This window comes from Pan troglodytes, chromosome 6 (assembly GCF_028858775.2).
Source record: "Pan troglodytes isolate AG18354 chromosome 6, NHGRI_mPanTro3-v2.0_pri, whole genome shotgun sequence".
Classification (NCBI taxonomy): Eukaryota; Metazoa; Chordata; class Mammalia; order Primates; family Hominidae; genus Pan; species Pan troglodytes.
This window is the reverse complement of record NC_072404.2, coordinates 157,133,753-157,156,621: the sequence shown is the minus strand read 5'-3', so window position 1 is coordinate 157,156,621 and position 22,869 is coordinate 157,133,753. Positions and strand designations below refer to the sequence as shown.

The 22,869-nt window shown below is 39.6% G+C and overlaps 2 protein-coding genes and 1 pseudogene across 2 annotated transcripts; all 3 read right to left on the bottom strand.

The window, feature by feature from the left end:
- Positions 1 to 9,536: 9,536 nt before the first annotated feature.
- Positions 9,537 to 10,436, bottom strand: TAS2R5 (taste 2 receptor member 5). Its single transcript, NM_001009104.1, is given in 1 exon segment — positions 9,537 to 10,436. A coding segment is annotated over 1 exon segment (900 nt).
- Positions 12,164 to 12,986, bottom strand: PS3 (taste receptor Ps3 pseudogene; annotated as a pseudogene).
- On the bottom strand, positions 21,347 to 22,246 carry TAS2R4 (taste 2 receptor member 4). Its single transcript, NM_001009161.1, is given in 1 exon segment — positions 21,347 to 22,246. A coding segment is annotated over 1 exon segment (900 nt).
- Positions 22,247 to 22,869: the final 623 nt, after the last annotated feature.

Here is a 22,869-nt window from a genome sequence, read left to right as displayed (position 1 = left end):
TATTCAGAACTTCTATTTCTTTTTGATTCAATTTTGGTAGTCTGTGAATCATATGGCTTTTATTCTTTATTATGTTCCTGGAGCAAATGGTGTTTATGTAGTCTTAATGGTAAGCTATCCCTGCTTTCCTGGGATAAACAAATTCATCATAATGTCTAATTGTTTCTACTAACTCTTGAATTCTGGTTTTAAATAATTTAATAACTTTTATTTTAAACATTTACTTCTATATTTATATGTTAAGCGGGCCTGTGCTTTTCATTTTTTGTTTATTTCTGTCTGGTTTTGGCATCAAAGTTATATTGACCTCAGAGTAAAGCTTAAAGAGTATCTGCCCTTTTTATTCCTATTCTCTGGAAGTGTTTGTTTAATATTAAGTTACAGTTTGGTAAAATTTCCTTGCAAAAATACCTAAGCTTGTTTTCTATGTGAAAATATTTTAACTACTACTGTTTAAATTTATTAAATTAAATAAGTAGCCAGATTCTTATTCCTAAATCAGTGTTGGTAAATTGTATTTTTCTAGAAATTTTCAATTTCATCTAAGTTTTCAAATTTACTGAAGCAAAGTTATGTATAGTATTTTTTAAATATTTTAATATTTTCTATCTGTAGCTAAGGACCATTCTGCATTCATATTATTTAGCATCTCTCTTTTATTCCTAATGTATTTTATCAGTAGTTTCTTAGTCTGCTCAGGATGCCATAACAAAATACCATGAACTGGGTAGCTTATAAGCAACATAAATATATTTCTCACCATTTTAGATGCTGCAAAGTCCAAGATCGAGGCACCAGCAGATTCGTCTGGTGAGGGCCCACTTCCTTGTGGATAGACAGCTATCTTTTCCCAAAGGGCAAAGGAGCTCTCTAGGGCCTCTTTTACAAGGGCACTGTATTAGTCTGTTTTCACACTGCTGATAAAGACATACCCAAGACTGGGCAATTTACAAAAGAAAGAGGTTTAATTGGACTTACAGTTCCACGTGGCTGGGGAAGCCTCACAATCAAGGTGGAAGGCAAGGAAGAGCAAGTCACATAGTACCTGGATGGCAGCAGGCAAAGAGAGGAGCACTTGTGCAGTGAAACTCCCCTTTTATAACCATCAGATCTCATGAGACTTATTCACTATCACGAGAACAGCATGGGAAAGACCTGTTCCCATGATTCAATTACCTCCCACTCATAACACGTGGGAATTCAAGATGCGATTTGGGTGGGGACACAGCTAAACCATATCAGGCACTAATCCCATTCATGAAGGCTCTACCCTCAGGACCTGACAGCATCCCCAAAATCCCACCTCCAAATACCATCACATTGAGGATTAGGTTTCAATATACAAATTTTGGGGGGACACAAACATTCAGCCTATACCAAATGAGTTTTTTTTCTACTTTATTACTCTTTTCAAAGAATAAACTTTTGGTTTTTTCATATATATCAGTCAGAAAAACAACACACTTGAAGAAATAAATGAAAATTTCATAAATAATTTGTGAGTGCTTGGGAAGGATTAAAGGAATCAAAGTCATTTGAAATTTATATTTCCCATTTATTTCTTCCATATCTTTATTATCTTGTTCCCTCTAGTCCTTAGTCCAAGGCCATTGAAAATTAACTTTTCAGTTTGAAATTTTGCAGATCACCCATGTTCTGCCTTGAACCCACAATTTATTTTATCAGTCCTATTCAGTTTAGCATTTAGAATGCTTCCAATTTTTCAGTTTTATAAATAACTGTGTGATGAACATCTTTGTAAAAGCAACTTTACATAGATCTTTAATAGAAATATATTTACAAAGCATAATTGCTATATCAAGATATATACATGTGTGTTAAAATATGCTGCCAAATTATCCCTCAGAATATTATACCAATTAACGCATCCATCTTCAATGCATAAGAATATCCTTTCCCTGTATTCTCGTAAAACCATTATCTTTCATTTTTTAATCTTTGCTACCTGGATAAACACAAATGGTATTACAAAAAATCACTTTTTTATGACTAGTGAGAAATAACAATGTGTTTATAAACCATTTATATTGATTCATTTTTTTAATTGCCTCCAAAGCCTTTCTCATTTTTCTGTTGGAATGTTATGGTTCTTTTTAATAATTTTGTAACAATTAATAACTCCTTCTGGTTATATATGCTTAGTTGCAATTTTTTCCTCCATTTATCCATTGCTATGTAAATTTATATGCATGTTGCTTGTGACATAAAGTTTTAATTTTTTATGTGATCATATGTTAATAATTTTTGGATGATTCTTGTCCTTGATAGCATAATTAGAAATTTCTTTCATACCCCAATAATTTATTCATCTATATTTTCTTTGAGCTTTTATGGTTTCATTGCTTACACTTTATTCTTTCCCTCAAATTTAGTAAAGATAATGTGAAGTAAAAATCTAATCTTACTATATCCTAAATGGTTAGCCACTTGTTTCAGCAGCATTTATTGAATAATCCTTTTTGAAAAGAAGACCACATGTATCACCTGCTAAATTTACATATTTATCTGGTGTTTCAATTCTATTTTCTTTATCTTTTAATTATTCTTTGCAAGTGCAAATATTTAAAATTATTTCTTCTAGGCCGGGCACGGTGGCTCAGGCCTGTAATCCCAGCACTTTGGGAGGCCAAGGCGGGTGGATCACGAGGTCAGGAGATCGAGACCATCCTGGCTAACATGTTGAAACCCCGTCTCTACTAAAAATACAAAAAAAAAAAAAAAAAATTAGCCGGGCGCGGTGGCGGGCGCCTGTAGTCCCAGCTACTCTGGAGGCTGAGGCAGGAGAATGGCGTGAACCCGGGAGGTGGAGCTTGCAGTGAGCCGAGATCGCGCCACTGCACTCTAGCCTGGGCGAAAGAACAAGACTCCGTCTCAAAAAAAAAAAAAATTATTTCTTGAAAATCCTGTCATTTCTGACAATATGAATGGACCTGAGGACATTATGCTAAGTGAAATAAGCCAAGCACAGAAAGACAAACACCTAATGATCTCACTTACATGTGGAATCTAAAACAATCAAACTCATAGAAGCGGAGTGTAGGATGATAGTTACCAGAGGCTGGGGGCGGGGTGGACGGAATCAGGAGATGTTGATCAAAGAGTAGATTGTTGCAGTTAAGTTACACAAGTGGAATAAATAAGTATTTAAGGTGATAGATATATTAATTAGCTTGATTCAATCATTCCACACTGTTTATATATAACATCACTATCACTGTGTACCCCATAATTTACATTATTATAATTTGTCAAAAGTAAAAATTATTTTTCCTAAATAGTAGTATGATAATAATATTAAGGATAAAAAATTACATCCATTATTATATACCGGCTACTCTTGTAAGCCCTTTACATCTATTAATTCATTTAATCTTCATGACAACCTATGAGGTATCTACAGGCCTTCCTTCATAAAGTGATATATATGTTCTTGTAAAACTTTAAATTCTGCAAAATCATACATAAAATATGAGTGTATTTGGGGGTAGGACAGAATAAGGTTGGAAAAGACTATTAAAAACCGATGTAACTTTGTAACTAGAGCACTAACTGAAATAAAAAGAACCCTAATAAAAATCCTAGGATGATAAATCTCTATAGCCTTTGCACTCAACATCTGTCAATCAATCATTCACAGCCTTTATACTGGAGCTTATTATAGATCTTTGAGGGAATTAATTTTTAGAGATTAATTTCATTACAATTAAAAATCTGAACCAGTGTAGGATGACTATAGTTAACAATAAGGTATTACATTGTTTCACATAGCTAGGAGGATATTGAATGTTCCCAAAACAAAGAAATAATAAATGTTTGAGATGACAGATGTGCTCATTCCCCTGATGTGATCACAATACATTATGTGTATCAAAACATCACTAAGTACCCCATGAATATATACAATTACTATTTGTCAACTAAAAAAGGTAAAATTTAAAATCTGAACCAGAGTACAACTGTATCAGTACACTTTTTAAAACACAGGAGGAATGTTTTTACTGCTGTTTAATCTTCACTCAGTTTCACCAAAAACTCAACAGATGTGTAGAATGTGGAAGTCCCTGAAGCCACTCCAGTAGCTTCCACTAAGGGAGATCACTGCAGCAATGTTTTCAGCTTCTTTCTTAAGATGCTCATCTATTGCTAAGGCTTTCTCTTTAACTGGGAGAAAGTTTACTCTGTTTCTTTTTTTTTCTTTTTGAGACGGAGTCTTGTTCTGTCGCCCAGGCTGGAGTGCAGTGGTGCAATCTCGGCTCACTGCAAGCTCCACCTCCTGGGTTCACGCCATTCTCCTGCCTCAGCCTCCTGAGTAGCTGGGACTACAGGTGCCTGCCACCACGCCCAGCTAATTTTTTTGTATTTTTAGTAGAGACGGGGTTTCACCGTGTTAGCCAGGATGGTCTCGATCTCCTGACCTTGTGGTCCTCCTGCCTCGGCCTCCCAAAGTGCTGGGATTACAGGAGTGAGCCACCGCACCCAGCCCCCTGTTTGTTTCTTTTGTATTCAGTTGAAATGCTTAATTTTTCCTGTTTTCTTCACTGCATTCTAACAAATTCTGATGCACTGGCAATTATTTGTGCTACTTTTTTTCCCTCCAGAGTCATCTCCAATTCTATGCCACATTGACTCCTTTAATTCATTTGTGAGTATTGACATCACAATCTCTCCAAATCCTTTAGTTTCAAGATTTTCTTTGATTGTTCAAATATTTCAGAATTTGCTCACTAACCTTATGATAATCAACCACTGAGCCTTCACTGACATTTTTAGAATTAACTCTCCATTTATAATTAATATAAAATATGTTCCTAGCCAGAAAAATATTTCTAAACTTTTCTTCTTGGTGTTACTTGAAAATAAGAACAAAATATTTACTAGAATAAAATGTCATGAAAAATCTTGTTCTGTATTCTCCTGAGAAATGTCAATCTGATTCTTGATCTGTTCTTTCAAAATTTTGTAAAATTGCCTGTCTTCGATATTCTTAAATCTCTACAATGTGTTTAAGTGTGACAAATTCCTCCCACTTTATCTGTCTTCTTTGACACCCCTTGAGCCCTTTTAGTCTTTTTTCATCGTTAATGCAATTCTTGGTCATTAATTCTTCAAATATTTCATTCCTTGTGCTTATTTTTTCCATCTCCTTCTGGGGCTCCAATCATACCTATGAGTGTCCTTTTATTTCTGTGTGCCATATTGCTTTGCTTTTAAATTTCCCATCTCTTTATTACTTCACCATATCTCCTGCGAGAGTTCTAGAGCTGGCCTTCCAGTGCATCAATTCCACACCAGGAGCTGTACCCATTCTGCTGCTTAATTCAATGGTGGAATAATTTATTTCACCTAATTTAAAAGTGCATATTTCAGAAGCCAAAGGGAAACCAGGCTTTTCCTCACCCCAGGGCCTGTCAGCTAGGTTAGGCCTGTGATCTAGAATCAGCCAGCCAAAAATCCCACCCAGGATGGCTCGAAGAGACACAGTCTCAGAGGCAGTGGCAGTGTCAAGAACACAATGTTAACAGCTGAACAGGAGAGGTGGTGCCAGCATCAGTCCCTGTAGTGTGACTTGATTGTGTTCTTGTTTATTTAATCCCTCTTGGTTCCCATTCTGAGGTTGACTCTCCAGCCTTCTCCCTGGTTCTATACTCTAGCCAATTTCCTTTTGATAAGTGTACTTTCTCCTGAAGTCATATGAAGTTGTTTATAACTGATACCACAGGTGACAGGAGTTGGGATATGGGAGAAGTGCAGGACTGGTGAAGCACTAATTTCTTCCTCCTACATAATCGGGACTCTGTGGATACTGTCATAAGGCATGGTTCAAAAAAGCAGTGTAGAAAATATATTACTTACAATTGTAAAAGTAATGACTGTTAGAACAACAAAATAAAACTAATCAAATTTAGGAGAGGAAAATGGATTAGGGGTAAAATGAGATAATCCCCAAACCTTGATGAATGGAACTCAAAGGCTACAGTTTAAAGCTGATAAAACAAGTAAGAGAGCCAAAATCTTACTATTCAGAGTCATAAAAAATAACCACTAAAAGAACTAACACAAGTGATAAGATACCATTATATCCAGGCAGTGGGACTAATAATGGAAGGTGGGAGGGAAAAACGTTGCTGTTCATTTTCTACCTTTCTGTCCTGTTCAAATCGTTTTTAGCCATGCTCACAGATCACATTTTTAACATTTCACATCTCCTCTCGGCTACACCACCACAGAGCATATCACATAATTAAATGTAAGGCCATTAATATCTACACACACACACACACACACACACACACACACACACATGGATCCAGCTGCAACTCTAAGAATGCAAATTATAAAAGATTCAATTACATAGGAATCAATTCAAGAGTATATATTTGCCTTCGGATTTGTTTTCTTTGCTAAAACACAAAGCAGTCTCATATGCATCATAAGGTAAATTGTGTACAGAAAAAGAAGGAAATCAAATCCCAAAAGGTGATGTGGAAAATGCAATAATTTTTCCTGCTTTATTGAGGAATGATTGACAAAAATGGTATATATCTACAGTACGCAACATGATGTTTTGACATATGTATACACTGTGAAATGAGTACCACAATCAAGTTAACATATCCACCACCTCACAATTATCTTTGTTGTTGTTGTTAGCGAAAACATTTAACATCTACTCTCTTCGCAAATTTCAAGTATATAATACAGTTCTATTAACTATAGTCACTATGCTCTACATTAGCTCTTCAGAGCTTATTCATTCTTCCTAACAGAAACCAAACATCTCCCTATTTCCCCCACGTCCCAGGCCCTGGCAACCACCATCCTACTCTGCTTCTGTGAGTCTGGCTTTTTGAAATTCCACACATCTGTGAGATCTTACAGTATTTGTCTTTCTGTATGTGGCTTATTTCAGTTAGCATAATGGTCCTCCAGGTTCATCCACATTTTTCCAAATGACAAGATTTCCTTCTTTTTTAAAGCTGAATAATATTCCATTGTGTGTGTGTATACATATATACACATACATATGTACACTACATTTTTTTATCTGTTCAAATGTTCAAATGTGATATTTGAGCATGGCTAAAAACAATTTGAACAGTACAGAAAAGTAGAAAATGAAACAGATACACATACATGTATACACTACATTTTCCTTATCTGTTCATGTGTTGATGGACACTTAGGTTGATTCCATACCTTGTCACTAAGAAAAGCAGATCATAAACTTTGATCTGTTGTGATTTTGGATCTTAGCACCCAGGCATCCCATCAATACCAAATTTGAAAGATTAGTTGCTTATTGCATGTGTGTAAAAATACTCATAAACTTGAGGGAAGTTCCACAGGCTAATCCTAGTTTGAAGTCTTACAAGTATGAACAATGAGATACTTAGGATTTACTGGAAAGAGCACAAGACTCGGAGTCAAAAAATTTGGGTCTGCTCCATCTGCATTATTTACAAGTTCATGATCCTGGGCAAATCATCACTCCAGCCTGAGTTTTGTCTCCTGTGAATTGGGGATAAAATTGCTAACTGCATAGAGTTGCTATTAAAATCAAATGAGATAATGGACTATACATGAGATTGTCTGATAAAATGTAAAGCCCAATACAAATGTTAAATACTATTGTCACTATTACAACAACTGGTCACAAAGGACATCTGTAAAAAAAATAGAAATGGTATAATGAAAATTCATCCTACTAACAAAAATATAACCAAGCAGAAGCACCTTTCTATTTAAAAAGAATGAATATGATCCTTCCCAGGACATAAAATATGGTACTTGACCTCACACAACTCACAGTGACAGTGGAACCAATCTCCCCCTGTGTGATGACTAATATCCACATGTGCCTAGCATGTACCTCAATTCTCAGCTTCAGGTAAGAAAAAGATATGTTTGAGAGAATAGATTAATGAAAGTAGATTAGTGTGATCCATAGGAAGTGAAAAAAAAATATTTAAGAATGCCAAGTGTTGTCCTTTGGATTTCAGATCCCCCTGGAACTGAAACAAAGAAGGCTAGAAAGAAGGAAGAGAATAAGTTGTGTAGAAGGGTCTGTAGAAAGAGGCACGGGGTTCCCAGGAGGGAAGGACATTAGGAAAGTAGCATGTTGTAAAGGAAAGAGCCCTGCACCAGGAGTCAAGAAACAGCTCTAGTCCCAGCACTGCCACAGGCTCTCTATGAAACCCAGGGCAGGCCACTGCCCCTCTCTCGGCATCAGTTTCTCTACCTACAATACAAAGGAGGCATTGTAAAACCAGTTAGCACAGCTATTCAATCATTTACAAAATATTTATTAAGCGTTTATTATGCAATAGGCAGTGTTCTAGTCACAGAGACGTGGGAGAAAATAAAAACAGACACAGTTCCTACTGCCATGGATCTGGCATTCTAAATGATCTCCCTCCAACTCAAAGACCTGGCACACTAGAACTCTGACTGTAGGCTGTGGTGAGGCCACAGTAGACAGGCAAAATGGCTAAATGACTGAAGAGCAGACAGCGTGACCTCTTCAAAAGCAGTCTTTTTTTAAGCAGAAGCAAGTGCCCCTCACTCTCATATTGCCCCACTCCAGTTCCTGGGCCTTGGAGCTTAATACAGATCATGGCATCCAGCTGACTTTTATTCTGCTTTTTTTTTTTTTTTGAGACGGCATCTCGCTCTGTTGCCCAGGCTGGAGTGCAGTGGCATGGTCTCGGCTCACTGCCATCTCCACCTCCTGGGTTCATGCCATTCTCCCGCCTCAGCCTCCCGAGTAGCTGGGACTACAGGTGCCCGCCAACACACCAGGCTAATTTTTTATATTTTTAGTAGAGATGGGGTTTAATCATGTTAGCCAGGATGGTCTTGATCTCTTGACCTCGTGATCCACCCGCCTCAGCCTCCCAAAGCGCTGGGATTACAGGCGTGAGCCTGATTTTTATTCTGAAAGCCAAGGCTAGGCCTCAAAGAAACTTCCAGAAATATAAAGATGTTTTGTTTTGTTTTTCAGTTAGATAATTAGACACATTACAGCAGAGAAATGGGGAAATTATTTGATACTTTTTAAAAAGCATATCTAAAATGACTAACATTAATGTATAGGTAAAATTTCATAAAAATTAATGATCACTATAATTGTTCCTAATCTCTGTTTTCTATACTAGGAAAAACACAACTTATATATGAATTTTTGCTATATGTAGACAGAATTGTTCCTAATCTCTGCTTTTTATAATAGGAAAAACACAATTTATATATGAATTATTTGCTATATGTAGAGAGAATATAATACCTCTTTTACCAAACATGAAGCCCTAGCCTTGATTTCTGTGGTACATTAAAAAAATATACTTTGCATTGCCAAAAGAGAAATAGTATTGGGTTTTGATCCGCATTTTCTGTTGCTCATTCATTACATTGGTGTAAAAGAAGGAAAATCTTAAAAGACATGGAAAGCAGCTCCCTTATAGAGAGCTATCAAAAGAGCGTCCCAAGAGTGTCCTGACCACACTTTTCTTCCCAGATCATGGGCCCCAGCATCTCCGAGCACACACTGTCTTCCACAGGATCTTCTGACAAGTCTGCTTCACCCTAGGAATCCCCATGATCAATATGAGAGAATGAAGAGAAGGATAGGCTGCCATGAGTGTCTCCCAGATGAAGACACTGGTGAGATCAGGAGGATAAGTCTTGGAGGCGATGGAGAAGGGGCTGGCCATGATATAAACCAGGTGAAGTAAGAGGAAGCAGCCCAAGGACTTCAGGGCAGTGATGTGAGCCTTGGCCCGGACATCCCTCCTACCAGCTGAATGGACCTTCATCTTCTTGTGGTGTGTATACAAAGAGACAATCAGCATCCCAGAGGAAACAAGAAACACCATTAAAGGCAAATAACTTCCTGAATTGAGCCGAAATGCATACAGGTACTGCCAGCTTTCAAAGGGATACCGAATGCTGCTGTTTCCTTGGGGAGGATGATAGAACATTAAGCCAATTTGGACTGTAAGTAACAAATTGATTATAAAGTAGCCCAGAAGGCACCAGAGACTCAGGTTATAGGCCCTCTGCTTCAGCCACAAGTAGGCCGGGTGATCGAAGGTCGTGATCTTCTTGCAATAGAAGACACTGAGGAAGGTGGCAAACCATAAGCTGGCCTGGCTTACCAGGACCCAGAAGATACTAAGATAGCGAAGCCAACGGCTGCTCTGGAAAAGTGGAAACAAGCTTAAGTCCAAAATGATCAGCCACTGCAGGACAAATCGGCAGCCAGCCAGGCCCAGGATAATGAGGTTATATGAGGACCAGCTGAATTTTCTGATCCATTCTCTAAAACTCCAGACCACAAGGACTCCATTTCCAATTAAACCGATGAGAAATTCAACCACTGCCACCAGCATCAGCAGTCCTAGGCCAGCACTCAGCATGGCTGGGGAGAGGAGGCTCTCACTGCTCCTGGCTGAGGTCAGATCCCCTGGTAGCGATAACACACCAGGGTAAATTTGCACACCACAAAATCTGGATTTGGCCTCGTCCTTCTGTAATCTATCTTCAAGCGAGACTGAACAGCTGTGATGAGGAACAGAGAGGTTGGAAGTTATGATACCATCTGTATTTGCATCTACATGAATGAACCCTGAGTGTAGAACCAGAGATTGCAAACAGTACCACAGACACTGGCTCTCCATCTCAAAGGTTTTGGGCCAAAGTCTAGACACCAGGATATAATGTAACAAGGCCCCTCAACAAGAAAGACCAAATCAAAACATGCTCAGGTGCTATACCGTGCCAGTTATGAGCTCATATGCTATATAAAAAAAGAAATTTTATTTTCACAAAAAGAACATTGGGCCAGGCATGGTGGCTTACACCTGTAATCCCAACACTTTGAGAGGCCAAGGCGGGTGGATCACCTGAAGCCAGGAGTTCGAGACCAGCCTGGCCAACATGGTGAAACCCTATCTCTACGAAAAATACAAAAATTATCTGGGCGTGGTGGTAGCTGCCTGTAGTCCCAGCTACTCGGGAGGCTGAGGCAGGAGAATCACTTGAACCCAGGAGATGGAAGCTGCAGTGGGCCAAGATCGCGCCACTGCACTCCACCCTGGGTGACAGAGCAAGACTCCATCTCAAAAAAAAAAAAAGTAAGCATGCTGAGAACTCTCTACGAAGCTGTAGGCAGGCAGGCCACTGCCCGTCTCTGGGCCTCAGTTGCTCTATTAATAACTGAATGGATTGTAGGACTAGATTTCCATTCCTTCGGATTAAATTTACAAAGTGCTTATTTTGTGTCAAACTACAGTGTACTAGGCACAGGGGACAGCGCCATTATAATACACAGTCCCTGCCTCCAGGTAGCATCCATTGTACATCATCTCCACCAAGCTGCAAGGCCTGGTACTCTAAAACTCTGGCTGTAGGCTATGGAGGGGTAGAGACGGTCACGATCTTCTACTGGACTAAAAATCTAGATGAGGCTTGAACTCGTCCAAAAACAGTGTTTCTTTGGTGACTTTCTGATAGAGACATAGTGCCTCTCTCTCCCCACCTGCCCCAATCTAGCCTGGCAGTGGAATTTGCCACCAATCCTGGTAGCCAACTGACATGTTTCCAGAAAGCTAGTCTGGCATCAAAAAAACCAAAGTATCCAGAAATATAAAGATAGGTTTTTGACTACTTTACTACCGGTGTTGAGAGGCTAAACTACATAGAAAATTGAGATAATAATTTAGCTAATTCCCCTAAGAAAAGTGCTTGCCTAAAAAATATACAGGCTCACTTCTTTTTAAAATACATTATTTTCAAACTATAGCTATTTTCTACTTCCTTTTATCAAAAACATAGCATATTGGCAAAGAAAACTTGATTATCTGCAGTAATTTTTAAAAATGTGATACTTCCCATGCAAAATATGAAAACTCGGTTTTGACTTCTGTAGTTTATTAAAATGATGTGATTTGCATTGCTTAGAGAGCAATAAGCTCCAGTTTCTAGCCTGTTTTTCATGTTACCCTTTCATTTTGTTTCAAAATCAAAGAAGAAATGAGGAGAATTGAGAATAAAAATTTCATTTTTCTAAAATCTACAGTTATTTTTACTGTTGTCAGTGATACAGTTAAGGGCCTGATTAGATCCTTCTTCCAAGTCATGGCCTCTAGGATTTCCATGTACATATCATCTCCTACAGAATTCTCTGACAAGTCTGATTCCTCATAACCATTACAATAGACGGAAGTGAAGTATAAACAGCCATGAGTGTTGCAGAGATGGCAAGAATGGTGAGATCAGAGGGAGATTAGAAGGTCATGGAAAAGTGGCTGGCCAAGGCAGAAACCATGTAAAGGGGGAAGTTCAGAGCGATGAGCACCTTGGTTTGAGCCTCCTCCTGACAGCTGTGTGGTCCTCCATCTTCCTGTGATGTCTTTACAAAAAGACAAGTGAAACAGAAACATCACAAATAGCAATCAGTCTCCTTCACTGGACTGCAATATATAAAAATAACAGATTTAAAATGGGATGCAGGATGTTGCTGTTTCCTGTTAAGGGTTTTTAAAGGGTCCAGCCAACAAGAGCTGAGAAATAAAAAGTGACCTTGAAAGACACTAGCAAAAAACAAAAACCCAGTCTTTTCAGCTACAAGAAGTCAGCGGGACAAAGGTCATGATCTCCATGCAGCAGAAGCCACTGAAGAAAGTGGCAAACCACATGTTGGCCTGGCTTACCAGGACTCGAAGACATTAAGATAGTAAAGCCAACCACTGCTCTGGGAAAGTGGAAACAGACTTATGTCCAACATGATCGGCCTGAGTAGGAGAAAGTGGCTGCTTACCAGAATCATGAGGATTTATAGGGACTCCTTACATTTTTTTGACCCATCCTCTAAAACTGCAGACCACAGGGACTCCATTTCCAACCAGGCCAATGAGAAATTCAGCCACTGCAAAGGGCATCAGCAATCCTAGGGCAGCCGCCAACATGGCTGGGGAGGGGAGGGTCTCTCTGCTGAATCAGGAGGTGCCCTGCTTCAGTGCTGATGAACATGTACTGCTGCTGGCTGTGTCCGAATCCCTGGGGACGGTATCAATATTATGGCAGAGCATTTCACTTCTCACCACTCAGTTTTGTTACTGTCTGAAATCCCTTCTCTGGTAAAGATGTTACAGCTGTGACCAGAAGAAACGTTCTTGAAGGTAACAGTCCCACCGTCACTTACATCTACCTGACACTGGCCTGGGATCTGACATTAGGTACAGAGACACAATTACAGAATGGCCTTCCGAAGGAAAGAACTAAAATCCAGACAGCCTAGAGCACAGTCTCCTGAAATCCTACTTCCACCCGACCTAACTCCACAAAACCTAAGTAAGACAGTCTGAGAATTTAACAGTGGCAAATGCAAGGCACCTCATGTTATAAAAAGGGAAAGCATGGGCCGGGCGCGGTGGCTCACGCCTATAATCCCAGCACTTCGGGAGGCCGAGGCGGGTGGATCACCTGAGGTTAGAAATTCGAGACCACCCTGGCCAACATGGTGAAACCCCGTCTCTACTAAAAATACAAAAATTAGCCGGGCATGGTGGCACACACCTGTAGTCCCAGCTACTCAGGAGGCTGAGGCAGGAGAATCACTTGAACCCGAGAGGTAGAGATTGCAGTGAGCCGAGATCATGCCATTGCACTCTAGTCTGGGTGACAGAGAGAGACTCCGTCTCAAAAAAAAAAAAAAAAAAAAAAAAAAAAAGGGAAAGCATGACATTTATCAATTATTTAACCAATATTTATTAATGACTACTATGTGCCAGTCCTCTGTTCCAAGCTCTTGGGATACAATGGAAAGAAACAAAGTTGCTGCTCTCATGCAGCTTATGTTCTGGTGGGTGAGGCAAATAATTAATGGTTTCAATATGTTTGAAATTTGAATATATAAACATGAGAGCCATATTTATACCTATGCAAAGGCTTACTGCAATGACAATGAAAACAAAGGGAAGGATAGGGTGAGCAAACAAGCAAAAACAAGGAGAAGACAGGATAAATATCAACTGCTGAATAATAAATTCTAGGAGAGGTGAGGCAGGAGAGAAATCTGTGAACCACGGCTGCTACTTCATCTCCACACAGAACTGTTCAGCCTATCGGCATCCACACCAAGAGCTGCAATGAAGGGGTGTATGTGGAGAGTAACAGCCTCAGTGCCATCCACTTTACCAGAGTAACAGTATGGTTTTTAATTTTGACACAACCAAAATGTGTCTGCCATAATACTACCATAACTCTTTCTACCAAAGTCTCTTGTATTCATGCTCCTATTCCCCACTGTTCTGAGCCCTCAGCTACTTTAGCAGTACCTGAACCAAGAAAAGAAAGCTGATGAAACATCAAGCGGGATGCAAGCATCCAAAGAGACGCTCACAGGGGCAAGTTATGGCTTTACACTCAGCGTCAACAGAGCAGTCTATAATATTAAAAAGAATGAAACAAAGAACAAGCATTGGTTTCCAAAACCTGGCACTTTCCCCCAAAAAATCACCCTGTCCTGCTACCAGACTCAGTACAGTTCCATCTTCCATCCCCTATTCTACATCTCTCTTGCAAACCTGTATTCCTGTACTCAAGACTTTTTAAAATGCTTCTCAGAATTGTGCCTATATTGCCACTAGATGGCGTCAAGGCAACGCCTCTGTAGAAGCTGTTGACCTAAGTATACAAATTCCCTTAATGAGCTGAATTAGTTCAGATATTCAGAAACTGAACAGATCAAGCATGTTTTTAATAACCATGTGTAACAGGAACACAATTTATAAATGTACACAAATTCATAGTCTTGCCAGCTTCCTTCCTCACAAAATATGAGGAAGAGGAGTCTTGCTCACCAGTCATTGCGGCCTCTTTGGTGCCGCAATTTAGGCGTTCGGAGAGAGGAGGAAGCACAAACTACACCACTGAGGCTGCTGTGTGCAGCAAAGATCACAACCCCGAGGAAGAAAATGACCAGCATCGGCAACGTTATTCAGGGCAGGAAAGTGAATAGAGTAAAAGCGGGCTAGTGAGGGGACTGCAGATGAAAGAGGGGGAGTTATTTTTTTATTATTTTATTTATTTATTTATTTATTTTGAGACGGAGTCTCGCTCTGTCGCCCAGGCTGGAGTGCAGTGGCGCGATCTCGGCTCACCTGCAAGCTCCGCCTCCCGGGTTCATGCCATTCTCCTGCCTCAGCCTCCCGAGTAGCTGGGACTACAGGTGCCCGCCACCACGCCCAGCTAAGTTTTTGTATTTTTTAGTACAGACGGGGTTTCACCGTGTTAGCCAGGATGGTCTTGATCTCCAGACCTCGTGATCCACCCGCCTCGGCCTCCCAAAGTGCTGGGATTACAGGCTGAGCCATCGCGCCCGGCCCAGGGAGTTATTTTTGTGTGCTTTTATGAATACGAGATTTGGAGGGCTGAGAATTTTTAACTATAGCAGGCAATATGTGGGGAACCCTCCAGGAGGTGCACATAATTTCCCTCCCTCTGAGTTTGTACTGGACATGACTTGCTCCCAAGGAACAAAGTGTGGAAATGGGGGAAAAAATAGTAACTTTACAATGTTCCTGGCAGACACCACCTTCACCGAGTGATCAAGGTTAACATCACCAGTGACCAGTGATGTTAATATCACAGAACTCCTAACGTGATGAGTAGGGCACTTTACCTCAGTCTAACAGAGAAAAATATCAGACAAACCCAAACTGAGGGACATTCTACAAAATGCCTGAATAGTAATCTTTAAAACTGGCAAGGTAATTTTAAATAGAGCTGAGAAACTGACACAGACTAGAGACACTAAATGCAACTGTACCATGGTTATGGTAAGATATAAATATTAGCAGAAACTGGGTGAGGATGATATTTGAACTCTCTGTACTCATTCTGCAACTTTTCTATAAAATATTAGAAAATAAAATGAAATAAAACATTTTAAAAATTTAAATAAAACTCAGATATAATAATTACATTTTTAGCATTTAGCAATGAGAATTGTGCGTATCCAGAAGACACTGAGGTGTTCCCATAATATTGCAAAATCACGCTAAGGAAAGGGTCAAGCAGCACAGGCTACAGACAGGGCTTTCTGGGTGTCTGCCCATCCAAGGCAAAGAGTTCACATGTTCATGCTAGTACCAGCTCTCAATGGGACACAGGCCTCAAGATTAGCTGTTAGATTAGCTTTCTGTTAGATAGCTTTCTGTTAGGCCTCAAGATTAGCTTTCTGTTAGATGTATTAATCAATGGGGCACTTGTGGCCATGCAGAGAAAGGCAATGTGTTTGAAGTTGGACAGATTTGGGGGTGCTCCCAATTCAACCACTTCTTGTCCTTAGACAAGCCAATTAACCCCTCTGAGCTTCAGTGTCCCCTCTATAAAATGATGATGATAATGTTACATCACAGAGCTATCGTGATGATAAAACGAATGACCCAGCCTGTTGCTTCCCAAATAGTCTAATTACTGTTATTTTTCTTTCCTTCCCTGGTGATTTCTCTCCCTAACTACTACTTTCAATAAAGTCAGAAAGCACCTGAAGTCTGTTATTCACAGTATGCACATCCAGGATGAACTGAGCTACTGATTCTAGACACAGGTGTCCAGTTCTGCACAATTCCAGAATGTCTGGAAAGCATGAATAAAGATGAGAGACTGATTAATCCAGACCTTTAAAACACATAAAAGTCAAAGATGTAAAGGGGTGGGTAGGAGTTAGGAGAGGTCTTTTCTGAGTAATATCAATGTTTAGCTATTTCTTCTCTTGAGGTACCTGGAGTTCAGATCATTATAACCACAGTCATTGTCCCATCTGTGAAAGCAGCAAAATTGAGACAAATAATTTTTCCATATTTAAAATAGGTCAGAAATGTTGTCAGGCCAATCAAGTATGCACCTGTGTTTAGATATCTCATTTGCAAGCTAGCTGTGCACACACTCAGTCATTTGCCCAGGGCTCCTGGCTCCTTCCTGCTGACTCAAGGCAGAGTTACAGTCACCCCATTTCCCAGACCCCATATATCCACATAGACAACACAGAGGACAATCACACCGTGGTGAAGTGATGTTGACCTCACACCTCTGCCAGGCATGGGGAGGAGGGTGTACAGACTGCACCCCTCCTCCTGCTGTTGACCTTACCCTCATGTCTCCCCTTTCCTCTCCTCTTCTCCCACCCCCATTAACCCGTATCACTCTCTTGTTAATTTCTATGCCAGGCAAATTCTTATACAAACATGGAATTTATTTTCACACTTTTTTCCTCATGGAGTAAAACTGGCCTTGGCTCTTCTCTTAGAAGGAGAAATATATTTATACCTGTGCCTTCCCTTAGACCACAATATCCAAATCCCTAGGGAGTTTTGTCAAATTCCACTTCCCCCTTCCACTCCCACACCCAGAATGAATGAAGACATGTATATTTTAAATAGAGCTGAGAAACCCACACAGACTGTATATAAAATGTGAAAAATAAAAATTCCCAATGGACTCTGACATACTTCTCACCCTCCCAGTGCTCTTTGAGAACCAGTGAACTAGAGTAGATGATCCATCTCCAGCTTTAACTTGTAAAAAAAAATTATATTATTGGAAAATTTATTTTAAATGCCTTCAGTAAGCTTCAGTTTCACCTGAAGACTGTAGCTTTTGATGCTACCTTAAAAGTTACATTCCGTTCATGCTTTAAAATACTCCTTTCCAGTAATCTTTTCTCTTTTTTAAAAAATTGAAAATGGTTCATTAACAGAATGCAGGTAGCAATGATCAGGGAAACCTAAAGCCAGACATGTTTAGAAATGTTTAAGTGAAACTTAAGTGATATAAACAAGCTCTTAAAATCCTTGAAATTTTTAAAAATTTCATTTAGTTCTTATAGAAATTGTATCTACCTTTTCATTACATTTCTGTTGGCCTATTCCTTCCCAAGTAGCAACATTCAAAAGAAATCTAATAATTTTTTCTTCTTTAATGTTACTACTTTTTCACTTAAAAACATATCTCATATAAATCTCAAGGCCTAAAAGCCCAGAGTCTATGTGACAAGATGACATTCATTTCAGCTAAGGAAACTAAGCACCCACAATAATTTCATACTTTCAGAGACTACACTGGGATCTCTGGATCTATTCCTTCCTAGTTCTGCTATTATGAACCATTCATATGGCTTATTTGGGCCTTAATTTTCTCAACTATATAATGGAGACAATAATAGCTACCTTACCAAAGAGGTTATGACCAACTAAAATAATAACATGTGGAAATGTAGCTCATACAGTATTGGGCATGTAGCAGTTAAAAGTTAAATGACAATGACCCTGAGTTCTGGTTACCACGATGGGTGTTTCATGAGGTTGTACACTGTCCTGACACCTGCCCTCCACTTCAGAAAGTGACTTCTTAACAAAGAGTTTTTAACCTCCCTCTATGCTCTGCCTACTGCGGGAAAGGGAGGGGTATGCAGGATATTATTTTTATTAGAGAGCCTCTAAGTTATGTGTCTTGAAAAAATCAAACCAAAATCCAAATTGTTTTAAATCCTTGGTTAATAAGTACTTAGTGGTGGGTATTTAGCAGAGCATATCAGAACCAGCAAAACTCTAAACATACAGCATTCTTAAAAACTGTACCCAAGGGAGACTTTGGGCAAGTGCCTAAGCAAAGACTGAAGACTTTCTTCAAACAGCAAAAACAGTCCTAACACAAAGACAACACATCCAACCCAGAGAGGGGAAAATTGAAGACAGTGTAGGACAAACAGGAAACAAATTGGCAGAACTTTGCCAATACAATAAAAGGAATCCAGACAAAGCAAGACAATTCACTTACCTTTCTTAGCGAGGACAAACTCGATGTTGACCTCAGAACTCCCTCTCTGTCTTTTAGGTAAGGAGGGAGGGAGGGAGGGAGGTGAGTGGGTGGGTGGATGAATAGATAGATAGATAGACCATATATACATTATATATTTAAAAATATTTTTTGATTATATAAAAATGTTCATTATAGAAAACTTGCAATGCACAAAAAAATTTATTGATTCCTCCCACCTAAAATAATTACTGTTTACATTTTTATATATTTCCTTTTAGACTTTTCTTCATATGTACACATTTTTACCAAAAAAAAAATGGTATTATACCACATGTACAGGTTTTATTTCAATTTCACTTAGTAGGTCATATAAAAAGGTTCTTTGACTAATAAGATGGTAAATACATACTATTTCATCATAAAGATATATATTATTGTGTATATTTAAGGTATAGCATAGGTTATTTGACTAAGGTAACAGAGACCAAAACTCCAGCACCTGAAAGAATGGAGACACTGATTTCTCATCAACAGTCCTGGAGTTCAGGCTTGAGCAGACCAGAGCTGGTGTTACAAGTCCACAGTGTGAAGAACCATGGAGCCAGCTCTAGCATGGAGAATTACTTCACTATCCCAAGCATTCACCTCATCTGCATTGTCCAAGATAGACAATCATGATGTCAGCATTCCAGCTCATGGAGGGAGTAACAAAGAAAAGATTAAAGAAGGGAAGGCAGGACTGCTCTGAAGTACCACCTAGAAATTATATACATCTTTTCTGCTCACATACATGGCAATAATGGAATCTGCTGCCAAAATTCTGAACAGCTAATGATTTGATTACTGTGGAAGAGAGGAGAAAGAACAGATACTGAGGGACCAATGAGGGTTTCTGCCACTCATTTAGAGTTCTTAAGACATAGTATGCATTTAATCACTCTCAGTAATCCTTTTATCTCTCTTAGGATTTAACATGATGAATATCTCCAGGTTTCATAGCACAAAATATTGGCTTGGGTAATTTTTACTGAATATTGCAGTCAAGATTCTGGTAGCCAGAATGAGAAAAGTCATGTAATTTATAAAATTTTAAGATTTATTTGACATATGTAAATATTACATAAGCATTTTACGAACACCAAAAAAAACCTAAATAAATACAAATTATGATTCCCCAATTGACATTCCAAAACTTGTTAACATCCCATCTTCAGACTCTTGTTCTTTTGGAGCCACAGTCCAATGGTCCCAGCCACAGAAACAACATTCTGGAGAAGAACTGTGCTGTGTACAAATGTATAAGCAGATGAAATAAATTCACCACAAGTCAAGCACTCCCACCACCTGTCCAGTGCTTCTTTGGCTTTCCACTGAGTTCCATAGCCTATGGTGAAGTACAGTATTTTGTAAATTTGTACTCATATGGTGTTAATTTCATTATCTAGCACTTGCCTTTGACCTTAAGCTGGTTTCCCTGGATTTTAAGACTTTTGGAACCATTCTTGATTCAGTTTCTTAAATACTAATCACTTTCCTCTACTTACCAACTCTGGCAATATCCTCTTTTCCAGAACAAGCCTAGAAACCTTAGGGTTTCTTGATAGGAATAGCACAGTTACTATTACCCAGCAAGTGTGAGGATACTTTTTCTATCTTGTCCCAGAGTGTACGTCTATTTCTTTTTTTGAGACAGAGCCTTGCTCTGTCGCCCAGACTGGAGTGCAGTGGCGCAATCTCATCTCACTGCAAGCTCCGCCTCCTGGGTTGAAGCCATTCTCCTGCCTCAGCCTCCCGAGTAGCTGGGACTACAGGTGCCCGCCACCACGCCCAGCTAATTTTTTTGTATTTTTAGTAGAGACAGGGTTTCACCGTGTTAGCCAGGATGGTCTCGATCTCCTGACCTCACGATTCACCTGCCTCGGCCTCCCAAAGTGCTGGGATTACAAGCATGAGCCACCGCGCCCGGCCCAGTGTACGCCTATTTCTCTTCACCTTTCTCTTTCCTTCTTTTCTCTCTGAAACCTTCCTTTTTTCCTTTTCTCTTTGCACTGAACCCCCTTCCTCTGCTTTTGGTCAGTCCAGTGGCTCCCAGTGACCACCTATCCACTGCTGAGCCCTTACTCAGGGCTCCTCAGCTAAACCACAAATATCTAACTCATCATGTGCACCCCAATGTGTTCTCTAATTTGGAAGAATTTCCCATTATACTTCAATAGACAATGAAACAATGTGATGATTTCCATTATACATGGATTCAATGGCCATGCAAAATACATGACAAATAATGCCTCAAAAAAGTTTCTTACAGAATGTGCCTTATTTTAAAATACTTACATACCAAAAAAAAATTTACAGAATGAACTGAAATTCAGGCACTCAAAAGCCTATGATGTCAGATCAGCAATCACAAAACTGAATTCCCCAGATCACTGGGAAAACTGCAAACAGAAAATCTTGCCCCCAAACCATCAGGTAAATCTAGGTATTGTTTACTGAAATTCCACTATTTTTTGAAACAAAGAATCTTCTTTGCTGTTGTTTTCAGTTTAGGATGTGTGATAATAATGAGAACAGAATGTCCTGGAGAGTAAAGGGTGGCAAAAATCAGACAAATGGATTTGGTCCCCATATCCATCCCTGCATAAAAGGGGAGATACTGGACCAGGGTAGCAACTGAATATGGAATGTAGAGGATGAGGAAATAGACCATCAGCTTCATAGCACCTACATGAGCTTCCGTCTGGGGATTCCAGAAACCAGTGGCATTTTTCTGCATCTTCTGTATATGTCTCCTCAAGGAGTGTATTAGCAAGGAAGCAGAAGTCACATTAATGATGAACTGGAGAGATGAGCTCAAGACCAAAGAAACCACTAAAGACAATATGCCCTCATTGATATTAAATGATGTGTTATTTCTCGTAGTCACAAGTTCAGGAAAAGGTGATGCCTGGCTAAGCGTGATGTACAGGCAAGTGGTGAAAGCAGAAATCAGCACACAGGCCAGCAGCAGCCTGGGGATCTTTGGGGAGATATTCCGCTTCAGCAGGAGAAACACTGAGTGTTGGAAGTTAGTAATCTTCACACAGTACAAGATATTGAGCAAGGTCACAAACCAGAGACTGCTCGAGTCCAAAAACATGAAACACAACACAAAAAAAGCAGACAGGTAGACTGACCTTTCCGTATTTGAAGAGACGAAGTAGATGGTGTTCACCAGAAATAGTCCCAGCATAAGAAACCTGGTGATGCCCAGGCTGAACAGAATCCTATCAGAAGAGGAGATTCTATGGCTTTTGACCCAAGTTTTGCAATTGACCACTGTAATAAACAGATTCATAATGATTCCTACAAAATTTAAAATAACTGAGGCAATAATAGCAGAGAAATAGAATAACCGAAGCATCTTTACTCTTTGAGGATTCAGCAGTTGTGGTGCTGATAGTGGAGGCAGGAGAAATACCAAAATGTATAAGCAGACACCAGTATCCAGCCAGGAAGGACATCTCCTTTTTAATTTTTCCCAGCATGGCAAATGAGCCATTCATGATCAAGGGCCACCTGATTTTACTGAGATGCAAATCTTCCAAGGATTACATTACTATTTCTTCATTAGTATCCTGTTCTCCTTAGAAATGCCTAATTACAGCAAGTCTAGGTGATGCTGGGAGTCCGCTCCTCCAAGAGCAGGAGGGCGAGAGGGAAGAGTCACAGCAGGCTCCAAAAACTTAGAATCCAAACCAGAGAGCTTGAGTCCAGCAATGTTTCTGTCACTGTTTTACGGTAAAGTTTTTCTTCATAAAAATGCCAGAATATGGTGGAAATCCTAATTCCTCACTCCTACCCACCCACCTCCTAGCCACATATTCATGGATGACCAGAATCCAATTTCTCTCTCCCCTCTAATCTGTTGCTGCCACAACAAGTTTCACCAATTGGCCATGCCAATGCCACTCTTTCAACCTCAGTGATTCACTTATAGCGATTTACAGTGATCTAATAGATCAAGTTCAAAGACCCAATACCTCC